The 15,631-nt window shown below is 34.4% G+C and overlaps 1 protein-coding gene across 1 annotated transcript in view; it reads right to left on the bottom strand.

Moving 5' to 3' along the window:
- LOC150105837 (uncharacterized) overlaps positions 1-15,631 on the bottom strand; it is a 138,675-nt gene that overhangs the window by 30,026 nt on the left and 93,018 nt on the right. Inside the window, exons 6-7 of the mRNA XM_090393613.1 lie at positions 14,801-14,878; positions 2,624-2,725 (exon numbers count right to left, since the gene is read on the bottom strand). Of these exons, the coding sequence (XP_090249739.1) occupies positions 2,624-2,725; positions 14,801-14,878 (180 nt within the window). The remainder of the gene's footprint in view (positions 1-2,623; positions 2,726-14,800; positions 14,879-15,631) is intronic.

Below are 15,631 nucleotides of genomic sequence, written 5' to 3'. Positions count from 1 at the left end.
TACGTTGATAGTACCGATCTTTAACTCTGGTGATGTTGAGTTGGGGTTTATTTTCAGATTTGTTCCAGTAGCTGACTTTTCGCTGTTCGCCCTGGTTCCCTAGCGAAAACAACGGGGACCTTGTTTAACCGGGCGATGCCCCAGCCGGCATGAAATTTTGTCATGTTGTACCATCATTTTTTATTTTGGTTTAACCAATAAGAATACAATTTGGTCGGCTAAATCCCAAATTGCCAGCCCATCCTCGTTCATTCAGTATCCAAGTAGATACCCAACAGGGTGCACCATGAGAAGGTGAGGATTGGACATTAGGTCAGAAGCCCTGGTCGGTTCTCCGCATTCCTTTAAAGGCTATGTGGAGGTCTCCTCTCAGTTATACAGCTTTGACCCTTAAGCACCCCCTTGAGAAACCTTTACTATGCAAATGATTTGAGTTTCAGTATCTTTTATAACCAATGTCTTCAACATACTGATCTCCTCACCATTTCTCCAGTGGGAGTGAAAAAGTGAAAATTTCAGTGTTACCAAACCACATAATCCTGTCTTATTTCTCAGAAGAAAGATCTTACTTCACTACCACTGATTTCTGATGACATTCATATTTCCAGTCAAGATCAGTTTTCTCTTCATGGATTGACTTTTACATTCAGTTGTTCTGGGTAGCATCAACACATTCCATCCACATTTTCCCCAAAAAAACCTTGGTGTCTTCTTTTACATTCAAGACATTACTTCTCACCTGCACAACTTCTAATATCATATAAATCCCAAATCCACTCAACCTTGAAATACTGTTCTCGCATTTGGGATGGTGCACCAAAATCTCTCTAAGAGGGGCGCACTGTTATCAAGATGAAGACAGTCCTCTTAACCACCCAACTGGCCTTGATGCATATACATGTCAAAGTTTTCATGGATGCTTAAAATTGCAATTACCATTATATTATATTGAAATATATGATGGATACAAAGTGCATAAGGAGAAATATATTTCATCCATATTGAAATATATTGCCATATTATTAACCAGATGTGGTTAATAAATGGCCTTATTGTTTTTTCTGTTTCTTTCAGAAACTCCTAATCATTTTCTCATACACTGTTTTTACATCATGTCTTTTCATAGGTATTTTCATGAATTAAATAATTTGATGTAAAATTACTTGTAAGGCAATGATGTGCCTGCTCCACTGTTATTCATCACCTATGTGAATGACATTATGAAAGAAGGTGACCTTAACTCATTTCATATGATGACTCCAATGGTGGTATCATAGAAAGCTTCAATATTCTCAGTGTTGATGATGCCAGTGTTGGAGTCATCATATTTAAATTTTCAGAATGAAAATATTCTAAAATGTTTGGTCAGAGCATTCTTGAAAATCCTCATAATGCTTTTCACAACATGAACGCATCATTTTTATTAAACAATCAGAAACTTTTACATATTATTCAAACAATGATGTGTGTGTATCAGTTGCTGCTACATGGTGATAACTGCAAGGTGCCTAGTGATGAATAGCCAAGTTAATTTTGCACACGGTTTATTTGATTAAAATATTTTCTTAAAAAAAAATTAAGTGATGATAGTATGCATGCTAGATGGAAGTGATACAGTTTGATAACAGTGATTATTCAAGGTTTCAATGACAATTTGAAGCCATGCCCAAATCAAAAAATGTAACTCACGTTTGAAAATGCTAGCTTCAATTGGAGATGCCATTAGTGAATAGCCTTAATGGCATTAACCCAAGAGTTACTTTTTCAGAAAACAAGACTGCCTTAGAACATCTAGAAAAATTGATTATTAGTGATGCTACAGACCATATTAGTTCTTGTGTAATGATAAAACATGGGCTTTTTTTTTTATTGCTAAACCACAAACTCATGGTAATAGAAAATTTTGCACCACCTACTCATGGCATTTTTTGTGACTCGCATGGAAAGTGTTAAATTTGATATCAAAACTAAAAATAATCATTTTAGTTCTTTACTTTATGCAGATGATGTCACACACTCCTAAATAAATCTGCTTCAACTTTACAGGACTGTAATTAAACTGAATAACTAATGATATGGATTTGATATGAAAATGAGCAAGAACACAGAAAACATTTTGGCTATTTAGGTACAATTTTAGTGAAAATGAAAAATTAAAGATGACAACAAAATAAGCAAAGCTGGTATGGTGGGGAACCAGTTAAATAAATTTGACAGAAAAGAAAAATTATCCAAAACACCAAAAGAAAAGCCAGTTCAAGAACAATTATTATTTCTTCACACAAGCACAATTAATATGAAAAAAAATGTTAAACTGTTTTCCTTGAGAAATTAAACTGATTAAGGGAAGAAATTACAAATTTTTATAACACAAAAAGAATTTCTATTCATAATTTCCAGCTGGCTGCAATTCTTTATGGCTAAATAACAACATAAAATTACTGTTCTTTGTGGATGGGGGGAGGATAAAAGATGGGTTTTTAAAAAAATAAGTTTAACCCTCTTCTGCTGACCAGGCATGTATTCAGATAATGAATACATGCCTGAGAAAAAGAAATGCATCCAGTAATTTTTTTTTCCTTATATATACAATTTTAACGAGATAAATATACGTAATCATTACCTTATTATCAATCTGTTCTTTAAGCTCTATGACTTGTTGCCTTAAAGTCTGCATATCAGTTACTTCACTTCTTCTTATTTCTCTTAATGTTATTATTTCTTCCTACAGGATATATTTTAATAAAATTAACTTTAAAGACATATTTAACCAGAATAATTATAATAATGAATATAAAAAATCAGAAAATGAAGTAAAATAATTTTGAAATTAAAATTGCAGTGAATTCAACATAATTGATTTCTGATTCTGATATAAGGTATGCCACTTTCAAATATTTTGTATATGCATGCATAATGTGTCTGCAAACTAAATTTCTCTCTCTGGTATTATATCCATTTCTTCCATATATATATATATTTTTTTTTTTTCAAATAAATCAGAAATCATAATCAAGCTGCTGGAAAAGAAAATGCTGTGGAAGAGATTGGTGATCAGATCCATGAAGAGTATAGTGCAGGCTAGAAAGGTGACAAGTATGGTAAAGAAAGAAAGAAAAGGTGCAGTGTGAGAGGAGATTGGCTGGTCAGGCCAAGGTTAACTCAAGGGAAATTTTCTGGTACATAGCAAGTAAGAGGAAGAATAATTATGGCAGATCAACACTGGTGGATAGTCATGGCAGCAGACTAACAGCTGCAAAGGATAGTGGAATAGTGAGCACTTTATCAGTGTATATCATACTGGTATAAATGATCTGGTGCAATATATAGAAGAGAGGCAAGTATTAGAAGAATTGGAAGTGAAAGAAACAGAGGTGTATCAGATGTTGATTGGGTTAGATGTGAATAAGGCTGTGGGAATGGATGCCATATCACCACATATTCTTATGGAATGTGCACCACAGTTGGTTATGCCCTTAGCCTGGTTATTTAATAAAAGTCTTGCAGTGGGTAGGATTCATAAAGAAGACAAAATATTACCACTCCACAAGCATAGTTCTAAGACAGCAACTATAGGCCAATCTGTATAACTGCAGTTGTGGTCAAGGTGTTGGAGAGAGATTGGCAAGGAATAGAATCAAGAATTGGGTTGATAGACATAGGATTCCTTATGAAGGTCAGCATGGATTTGTAAAGGGTAGGTCCTGTTTTAGTAATAACTTACTTGCATTTTATGATAAGGTGTGTTAGGTAAGGGAGAGTCATATACAGTGATATTCTTAGACTTTGCAAAAGCATTTGATAGATTACCACATGATAAGTTGGTGTACAAGCTGCAAAGGATGGATCAGAGATTGGCTCTCTAAACGATACCAGCAGGTTGTGTATGATGGAGCAGTGTCTCAAAAAAAGAAGGGTAACCAGTGGCATATCCCAGGGTTCTGTTCTTGCCCCCCCCCCTGCTGTTTAACTTGTTTGTAATGATATATCACGTAGACCAGTGCCAGATTAAACCCCGTGGAGGCCCTAGGCAGTTGAAATCTTGCCCCCCCCCTCGCAAATTATCTCCTAATACGTTTTTAATTTTACCAACCAACAATTTTTATTACACAAAACAAACATTAACAATCATTAATGTTATTAAACAAATAAACATATGTTAATAAACAATAATTATTAAATATTATTAAACAATATTACACAATATTATTAAACAAAAAGTAACGAATTTTTAATTTTAATAAACAAATAAAACTTTAAACATTTACTTTCTTCAATTTTTTTGTGGTGAAATCTTTCAGGATACCTAGGAAGTCTACCTTTTGCAAGATGTTATATTCAGTGGCTATAATGGTGAGTTCAGTCATTCTTGTGTCATTGAAGATTGATGACAATTTTTCAGCAGTTTTAACTTTGAAAAGATTTGTTCACCAGTAATGTTCATGATCATGAGACACTTATAAATTCTTAATGCTGTCATAACATTTGGGAATGTTGATTACACCATATATTCAAAAATGGGTTTGTATGATCGCGATGCTGGCACTGTTTCATCACCTTTGAAATCTTCTAAATGTGATATGAAATACTTGAAATGAACCATTTCATCTGCACATTCCAACTCGATGCCCTCAGGATAATTCTCTCTAAATCTTTGGGCAACTTCTTTAATTTCGGCATCTGTCTTTGATGGGAACTCAATGAGGAACCCAAATAGAGAATGAACTTTGTTATATGCTTCCATACGATGGGAAAGCTCTGCAAATAATTTATCCAATATTGGTAGGTAAGTTTCAATCTTGAACTTTTCTCTTCCTCGAAGCACAACCTCTTCTGCTTCATCATCGTCATATCTTTTTCTTAAGCGCACACGCTTGCTTTCATCAGTGTATTGTGCATCGATTTTCTCATTTGCCTTCCTCTCGTAATCATCAAACATTTCTCTTTGTGATGTTAAAAAATCGAGCAGTGATCTCAGAAGATCGACAGCCATTTAAAGTTCTATTGTTTCCTTTCGTAGAGATTTGCTGACTCCGTTGATCCAGTTTTCTCTATAGAGTCTTTAATGTAAAGTTTTTGTTTCTTTGAATTGATTCATATTTTCTATCTTTTGGAAACAATTTAAGAAAGCTTGACTGAAATTTTCTTTCAAGATCAAATCAATATTAGTTTGATCCAATTTCATGGGCCTGTAAACGGCATGGAATCCATAGGCTGGTGCTGTGCTTACTCTGGCTATTTGGTAATCTGGCACTGATGTGGACTGACTGGGGATCTTCAGTTATTTGCTGATGATGCAAAGTTGGGAAGAATTATAAGTAGCACTGCTGATGTTAAACCCCTTCAGGAAGATTTGAATAGACTTTTTACTTGGACAAAAGAGTGGGCTTGTAGTTTTAATATCAATAAGTGCGAGGTGTTGCATTTTGGAGTGCAGAAATATAAGGCTGTGTACTATATCGATGGTGCCGTACTGCAGTAAGTGGATGAGATTAGAGATTTGGGAGTGATGGTTGACAGTAATCTGAAGTTTAGAGGACATATTGCTATCATTGCAAAGGGTGCACATTGTAGTGTTGCTATGATAAGAAGTCTCTAACATGCAAGGATATGGAAGTGGTTGTGGCATTGTTAAGGCACTGATCAGGCCACACTTGAACTATTGTGCTCAGATCTGGTCACCTGGTTTTCAATGTGATGTGGAGACACTGGAGAGGATCCAGAGATGAGTGACTAAGACAATATCAGGAGTTTGGAATGGTGCCTATGGAGAGGTTGAAGAAATGGGGATTGCAGAGTTAGGTGAATAGGAGGAAGAGAGGTGATATGATAGAGACATTTAAGATAGTGAGAGGATTTTATCAGATTAATCCAGAGTGGATTATAAAAAGAATAGAAAGTGAGAGGGGAAGAACCAGAGGTCATTCCTGGAAGTTATGTAAAAGTGTGGTGAAGAAGGGTGTGAAGAGTAAATGTTTCACATGGAGAACTGTCAGTGAATGGAATGCATTACTAGAATGTGTTGTTAATGCAAGGAGTGTTAAGAATTTTAAGATTCTATATGATAAATATATTATCAATTGAATGAACCTTCATTCTACAAACTTACAGGAGAAATAAGTTGGAGTGTCTGTATGAGAGCACATGTAATATCACTGAAAAAGGATCAACCAATTGTCCCTCCTTGCATAATTAAGAATTTTTAGATCACATTTTGGAACATCACTCAGAAATAAACTGATTTTCAATAGTTGGGAACTAGAAAGGGAATATATCTAGAATTTTTTTTTTTTTTTTTCAGAAGCAATTTTGGAGAAGAAAAGATTCCTGGATACCACGAAAGAAAAGTTTTTTTATACAAAAACAAGTAAGTTATTCCACAAAGCAAAAACTCGTGTGGTCTGGATGTAAAGGTACTATCAATATTAAGAATAGGTGAGGAATTCCCCTAGATTTAAAATATGGTTATGGAGTTCTCCACTAGAGATTGGCATTTAAAAAAATGGAAATAGATAATTTTGAAGGTTTAGTTAGTTTGGAAGGCGTTCAAAAAAGAAAGAGAGATACATTATCTGACTACCATACTTCTTTTGTGTCATATGATAAATCTTTCCTAAATGAAAAACCAAAACTTCAAGAATATCTACTGTCACATTCTACCTGCTAAAACTGCAGGCTACTAATAAAAACAACATATATCAAAGAACAAGTATGGATATGATTTGAGAAAATTGTATTTTGCACCCTAATCCTGACTTTTGCTAATGCTTATTTAATTAAACAATTAGTAAAAGTGATTTAATAAAAGCCTGTTTTATAATGCACTGTTATGAAATGCTAGTGCAACAGCTGTTAACAAAATGAAGTTTAATTGATAAATGCAAGAGCAATCATATACAGACATCACAACAATTGAACCCACAGATGATTTTTGTCTATGAATTACACACATGATTTATTTATTATAATTTGTAAAATATGTTTCAAGTGAGTTACAGGATTATTCTCACTGGAATAATTTTTGTAACTTAATTTCCCACCTACTATCCAAAGCTATGGTTTATTGTGCCAAGATAATCCAAGAAAAGAATTTAGCACACTGATAAGTAGCTTGAGACTGGAACTCTAACCTTTCTCAGCTTATGCTGAAGCAAACAAATGCAAACCAACCATCAACAAATTCATACCCCCTTGAAAAAAGATAGTTTCGGGAAACTCGCCTCATGTACAAATGTTGTTATGCTTTCTGGGCTTAGCAAAAACCATCAGGCACAACTTTCATTCATCTGTGCTATCAGTTAATAACAACTAGTGTGGTTTCTGCTGCTCTAGATTCACGACAGTTCTACTTAGTCTATATCACCCACCTCTAGATATACTGCATAAAGGTTTGGAGAACCTTTGCCATCGTTCTTGACTTGATTGGATGCAACCTAGCAGTAGAGTAAAATAAATAAATATCGAGGACAAACACCCCCAAAAAAAATCATCATACCAGAAATCAATTCTTAATAAGTAGAAGTAACACTGTGTTAAGAGAGGCATTCAAAGTTGTTTTTTTTTTTTCGATTATCTCTTTTTTTTATATATAATTTCTAAACACAATATATTGTAAAACTTGTAGCATATTAGTGCTCTGAATATATGGAGAGAGGTAAAGAGAGAAAGAATTTACTGATTCTTTTTGAACAACTGGAGGTTGTAATCCCTAGTAAAGAGTGAGGATGTGGATCAGGAGAGCAGAGGTTGATGCAATAAAAGAGAATAAACAGGTTAGATAGGTTTGCAGTTGCGCTGTGAATGGATTCAGATGATCAGCAGTTTTTTTGTGCTATCACATTAGAGATAAGTCAAAGAATAATCAATGCTAGTTCAACTGAAAAAAAAAAAAAAAGATTTGTGAAAGAAGGTCATGAATGAGTTGAATTGTCCTCTTATAGGCTGCATCTGAGAGTTTTAGAGGTTTTTTTTTTGGTGCACCAATCTAATGTGAGAACAGTATTCTAATATTTTCCAGACTGGAATTTGTATAAAGTTAACAGATGATGAAGATGGAAGATAAAGTCTTAAATATAAAAAAGGGACACAAATAAGATAATAAATAATAATAATATTATTATTATTTGACACCTCCAGGGAGTCCAAAGACTCATCGAGGGAGGGTACCTGCTCTACAACTCTGTCTCAACCACTCAATCCACCAACTGACCGCAAGTATACCAACGCCATCTACTGCCAACCACCGCCACTAGTATTTCCACAGACAACACAAACATCCATGCCCACGGCAAGATTCGAACCCGCAGCCTTTTGGCTGGAGAGCAGATACGCAAACCACTCGGCCAGCCAGGCTACCATGGATACCTTATATAAACAATGATTTATTAACATAAAATTTTCACACATTTCATATGCAATTTCTGTATAATATGAATAGAACGAAATCTTTTGCACACATAATAGAAAAATCAGCAATGTAACACTAACAATTTATTAAGGTAACTATGGCTAATTAATATACACGTCTATAATAATAAATACATAAATAATACAAGGGGTAGAATCAAGATGTAATATTTTCTATATACAGTATTAATGTATTCTATCACAGTTTTTAATTTTCACTTTGTGGCATGTCCCATTATTAGGTATCTAATAATAGAGCAGTTGGGGATACCAAATAAATGAGGATGCACTGTCAATTTGGTACTTTTAACAGACTGATGGACTAGTCTGTTAAATGCCTGTTAGTCTGATGCACTAGCCTGCTAGGTTTTCCATAAAAATTCTGCTCTAGTGCATTTTTAGTTTTCTTCTAAAAGACTGCATTTCAAAGAGATATTGTATGTTCCTCAAAGCCCAAAACTCATTCATGGCACTCTATGTAATTTTTTATATTCTTCATGACAATTAGAGGCAGATCTTCCAAAGTGGCCAAATATGACAAACCGCAAAAGCAAGGATACCGTACAACATGAGAAAATTTCATGCCGGCTGGGGCGTTGCCCAGTTAAACAATAACCCCGTTGTTTTTGCCAGGGAACCAGGGTGAACAGCGAAAAGTCAGCTACTGGAACAAATCTGTAAATACACCCCAACTCAATCACCAGAGCTAAAGATCAGTACTATCAACATAAGAAGCCTGAATGGCAAAGAAATGAAGCTAGCTGAGGAATTAGATAAGTTCCAGATTGACATAATAGGGGTGACTGAAACAAAAAAGACAGAAACTGGTGAGATCTTTCTGAGCAATAAATACGAAATGTTATATTCAGGCAATGACAATCAAGGAAAAGAAGGGTAGCCATAGTATTTAACACTAAATACAAGGCTAATCTTCTTGAATAGCTGGCAGTCTCAAGTAGAGTGATGTGGGCAAATATCAGAATGGGGAACTGGATAATGAGACTTATTTTTGCCTATGGCCCCACAGAAGGTTCTATTAAGGGAGAAGTGGAGGAATTTTTTGAGGCTTTAGAGAAAACAACTGACACTTTGAAAAAGGAAAAGTTGGTCCTTGTTGGTGATCTAAATAGCAAATTAGGAAATGAATGTCAGACATACAAAAATATTTTGGGAAAATTTGGAGAAAAGAGCAAAGCTAATAATAATGGCAAATACCTGTTGGATTTCTGCTCAGGACATGGACTGGTTATTACTAACACCATATTCCAACATAAAAATGTGCACAAATTCACATGGAGAGAAGAGGCAAGAAATAAGAAACGTCTCATTGACTATGTTATTGTTGATAGTGATGTTTTCTCCCTTGTGCAGGACACCAGAGTGTACAGAGGATTTGTAATTGGAAGTGATCACTATTTAGTCTTGAGCAGGAAAAAATTGAATTTTATATTGAAAAGAATAACATGTAAGAAAGTTTTAAAGTGAATAAAAGTTGAGCAGCTCTCAGATGTGAACTGTAGACTAAAATACACAAAGATTATTGAAGAAAAAATAAAAGAGTTTGAGAACAGGAACGAAACCTTGGAGATTCAGTAGCAAGCCTTGAAGAAAACCCTGATTGATTCAAGCAGAGAGGCATGTGTTGAGGTTGTCAGCAAGGATAGAAAAATCAGAATTCCATGGTGAACACAGGAATTTAAAGAGGCAGTGAAGGAAAGGAAGAAAGCATATCAAAAGTTCCTGGCAAATAAGTCAGCTTGTGCTCTTAGAGAATACAGAGACAAATGTAAGAAAGCTAAACATTGTATAAAACTAGCCAAACAAAAGTCATGGGAGGGCTTTGGCAAGAACATAGAAAATAAATATCAAGAAGGTGGCAAAATATTCTGGAGGTCGTTGAAGAAGCTTAGAAATGGAGGAAAGAGTGCTGTAAAAGAAATTAGAGATGATAAAGGTGACATGAAAACGGGAGAAAAAGATATCCTTGAAGTATGGAGTAATTACTTTGGAAAATTGCTAAATGAAACAAGCAGTGATAGCACCGTGGTAAAAAACACTCAACAGGCAGCATACAGTCAAGGAATACATATCCATACTTGAAGTAGAAAAATTTCTACTTGAAATTTCCACATTTCAAGAGGCTTGAAATGTGGAAATGCAGCAGGAGTAGATGATATTCGACCAGAAATGCTGAAGTATGGTGGTATAAAAGGCTTACAGTGTTGCACTGCATCGTTCAGAAAACCTGGACAGAGAGATGAATTCCCAACGATTGGAGTAGAGCTCTCATAGTACCCATATATAAAAAGGGAAATAAAACTGAATGTGAGAATTACAGAGATATTTCCCTGAGTGTTCCTGGTAGGATTTATGCAAGTATACTCGATAAATGGTTGAGAAAAAATTGTGGAAGAAAAGCTTGGTGAAGAACAAGCTGGATTCAAGCCAAATAGAGGCTGTCAGGATCAGATCTTCACTTTACGACAAACAGCTGAGAAATCATGGGAATATAACAAAGATCTGTATTTAAGTTATGTCGATCTGGAAAAGGCATATGACAAGGTGCCAAGAGAGAAGCTATTCAATACGCTACAATTATATGGTGTCAATGGGACATTATATCAAGCAATACTTAGTCTTTATTTGAGTTGTAAATCAGCAGTTAGAACTGAAGGAAGTACAGGAAGATGGTTTAATGTTAAATCTGGTGTGGAGACAAGGATGTACATTATCCCCTCTGTAATTCATTATTTATATGGATCACATTATGAAGGAAAGTGGTATTAAATATGATATCAAAATTGCAGATGTTAATGTCAGCTCTTTGCTTTATGCGGACGATGTTATACTTCTAAATAAATCTGCTACAAGTCTGCAAGATTCCCTGACTAAATTGGATAACTGTTGTAATAGATATGAAATGAAAGTCAACAATAAAAAGACAAAGACAATGAAATTAAGCAGAATCGTTGAAATTGTCAACTGCATTGTGAACGGAGAACCTGTGGAACGAGTAAAACATTTCAGCTACTTAGGCATGATTTTTAGTGAAGATGGTAAATTAAATATGGAAATAGCTCAGTGATGTGCCACACCAATCCTTGCAAGGTGGTCCTGTTGTATGCTTTTCTGGAGGCTTCAACTCTCTGAAGATTAGTCACTCCATCCATCTCATCAACAGTCTATCCCTTCCTCTTTTTTTTCAGGAATTTTACCTTCTATTACTGTTTTGAGAAATCTTCCTTCCATCCTTCTGATGTGTCCAAAGTATGTGAAACATTCTTCTGTCAATATCCTTAAAGTTCTACCGATCTTTTCTAGCATTCATCTGTTTGTCCACTTTTCAGTATATGTATTCTCAACAGCATTCTATCTTTGACATAATGGATGAAAATTCAATTAATTCCTTCCAGAGAGGAAAATGACCAAGTCCTGTAACTACTAATATCTGTTTTGACAAAGGAATCATTGAAATATTAGATATCAACACAGATTTAATGTGATGTTTCCTGATGAAATAAGGCCTCAGTGGGGTAGAGGGAGTGTGCAAAATGAACCAAATATTAAACACATCATCAATATAGCACAGCATGACCATTGGTTTGAATGAACTCTGTAAATGTGTAGCAGTGTTGAGTGCTTGGTTTTCAAAATGTTCAAAACAGCTGGCTAGTGGATGGGAAAGAGGTGTGAGGGGGGAGACCCATACCAATCCCATCTAGCTGTTTATACATTTTTCCTTTCCATGAGACGTAACCAGAATAAATGATAAAATGGTAAAGTTGATGATGTGTTTGCTATGTGGTCTCATGGTCCAGACACATTGGATACATTTTTAGTGCATCTCAACAAGTTCCTAAAATAAACTTCACAATAGAAAGAGAAAGTAACAATTGTCTTCCCTTTCTAGATGCACAAGTAACATGAATAATGGTTTATTATATCCTTTTCCATTTACAGAAAACCTGCACATACAGAAAAGTACATAAGCAATCACACTCACTGAGCCAGGGCTATTTGTGTTCAAATGACACAGCCCTTGAACCTCAGCTCAGGAATCTTCGTAGCACCATTTTAGCCAATGACTACAATAAAATAGATAAAATATTGCATGCATCACCCCCCCCCCCAAGAGTAGCAGAACTATTATTTATTAGATGAAAGGTTTAGAAAGAACTGAAATGAGACCAATAGAATAAGAACATGATGGTCAAGATTTGGGGAGAGGAGGAGGTTAGGATCAAAACTAGATTACTATAAGGAGACACTTCATAACCTATAAGGAATATGAAGAACAAACTAGGTCTTCTGATACCATTTTCAGTCATCACTTTGTGGCATGCCCCATTATTAGGTATCTAATAATACAGCACTTGGAGATACCAAATAAATGAGGATGCACTGTTAATTTAGTACTTAGCCCGCCAAACTATATTCTGAATTGACTTAAACCACAAACCAAACTGATGGTATAACATGATGAAATGTCATGTCTTCTGGGATATCACCTAGTCTGATTTTGTCAAAGGGCCATGAAGATGATCAGTGAAAAGTCAGCTACTAGAATGAACTTGACCTCAGCAGAATGAAGAGCAGCACTATCAACATTAGTAGCATAAAAGGAAAAGAGGTGGAGCTATCAATATTAGAGAAATATTGTGTCAACATAATCGATGTTACCAAAATGAAGAACACAAATAGAAAGGAGAATAAAAAGCATGTACTTATTGGAGATGTAAAGGTACATCTCCAATAACAGTACATAGCAGAGCAACATTTGACTATTTGGAGAAAAGAATAAAGCTCACATTTTTGTTCAGGACATGAATTTATCATTACAAACACCATGTTCCAAAGCAAAGATGTGCATAAATTCATATGCGTGAACAAGTAAGAAATAAGAAGTCTCATTTATTATATACTATTAATAACAGTGGTATCTTCACACTTCAGGATACAAAGAGTTCACAGGAGATTTGAAATAAGAAGAAATTATCTTTAGTTCTGAACAGAATAAAAAATATAATTTTGAAGAGAAAAATAAACATGAAACATGTTTATTAAAAAATAAAACATGAAAGTTTTAAAAAGAATCAAAGCTGAGCAGCTTTCAGAGGTGAACTACTGACAACATACAAATATTACTGGAGAAAAAAAATGAAAGAATTTGAAAACAAGAAGCAAACCTTAAAAAACCAGCAAAATCTGAAAATAAAACATTGATTCAGCTAGAAATGTGGTGGAGTTGTTTGCTAGTATAGAAAAATCAGAACTTCATTCATGGGCTCAAAAGGATAAAAGGTAGTCTTGGAAAAGAAGAAATGACATGGAAAGTTGTAGCAAGTAAGGTAGATGTCCTGAGAATACAAAGAAAAATATAAGAAAACTATGCTATGCATAATATTTGTTTCAAGTTATAGTAAAAAATATTTTGGTAACACAGCAAACAAACATCACAAAGATGGAAAATCTTCTGAAGACTATTGAAAAAGCTTAGAAATAGAAGAAAGATGTGACATAAAAACTGAAGATAAAATATTCTGGATGTCTGTAATAATTACTTTGAAAGATTATTAAGTGAAACAAGCAGTGAGAGAAAACAGTGGCAGAAAATATTTAAGAGGAGAGGGTCATCCATGGAAGATGAATAAAGGTGTGGTTAGTAGGGGTGTGAGGACTAGATTTTTTGCTTGAGAGTTGTGAATGAATGGAATGGGTTGCCAGAGTCAGTTGTGAGTGCTTTGTCTGTTAATGGGTTCAAGGAGAGGTATGAGGATGCACTGTCAATTTGGTACTTAGCAGCCAGCCAAACTATATTCTGAATTGACTTAAACCACAAACCAAACTGATGGTATAATATAACATCAGTTTGGGTCTCCTGCGATGAGTTTTTAGGACTCCATGGAGGGTGCCCATATAATAATAGTAGTGCATGTACTACAGAATATTGAAGACAAGAAAATTGTATTTTTCAGACAAAGAAAGGGGCCAAATTCTTGTACTGAAGGATTCTTTAGAGAACTATAAAGCCAACAGTTAATTCTAAGTATTTTCTGTTTCTGGAGCAGAGTAATTTTTATGAAAATTGCATACACTGAAGTCTACTGAGATAGGACAAGATCCTTTATCTGCAAAAAGTGTTAACTCAGAGTGAGATGACTCGTAATTTGGAACTGATGGTAGTGAAAAGCTACAGTTGTTAATTTGAGAGAGAGAGAATTTGTAGGAAGCACAAAAATAATTTTTTCTGAAGAACAAATACTCGTGTTATGAGGATTTGGCCAGGACCAGGACTTTTCAGTAGTTGATTACAGAAAGTACGTTCACTATAAATGTTTGTTAGTTCACCATAAAGATATACTTCAAATAAAGTTGTTAATATCTTTTACTTTACCTGTAATTGATGTAATATACTATTCCACTCTTGATAATCTGCAGTCCTCAAATTTGATATCCTTTCTTCCATATTAACCTGCATTTAAATAATTAAAAAAGCAGCATTTAAAAATTATTGTAATGATGATAAAAAATAAATTTCCTATCATAATTTCCATATAACAAATATCGCTCATTACAAATTTAAAAGTACGAGAAATGTGATGGTCAGATTTAATTATTTATAAAGAATATTAAATCATGAAATTGTAATTTTCATCTAACTCCATAAAAATAATTTTGTTGAATATCTTCCAAATCACAGAAAAACAAATCAAGAAATATGGGAAATGACATTTCACAATAGCTTTCTAGTACAGTGACACCATTCATTATTAGAACACAGGTGAGAAACAAATTTCATTATAAGTGGGGCAGTGGTCTCATACTGAAACCATCAATCCACTTACTGGAGATCTGAAGTGGCTTGAAAACGTTCCACATTTGGTGTCTAGAGCAGGGTTCCTGAATTATGTAAAAATTAAATAAAAAATATGAAAAATATACAAAATAAATAAAAATAGAAAAAAAAAATCCTTAGCCCAACCATGTACATTAGTACTATATAATGTATCAAAGTAGAAATGCAAACCTATAGGTTTGCAACTTTTCATTCACATAAAATACTGAACCTAGAGCTTGTACTCATATATATTACACACCATCAGAATCAGGAGTACCAATTGTTCTTGAGCATAATAATGCAGACTTGAAAAACAGTCAAGCTTTGTCAGAATAGACACCAACCAGTTGTTCTTGATTTGATGAAAAATAACTGATCACATCATCA

Source organism: Typopeltis vanoorti, chromosome 6 (assembly GCF_054136105.1).
Source record: "Typopeltis vanoorti isolate ZY-2024b chromosome 6, IOZ_Tvanoo_1.0, whole genome shotgun sequence".
Classification (NCBI taxonomy): Eukaryota; Metazoa; Arthropoda; class Arachnida; order Uropygi; family Thelyphonidae; genus Typopeltis; species Typopeltis vanoorti.
This window is presented reverse-complemented; position numbering and strand designations above follow the sequence as displayed.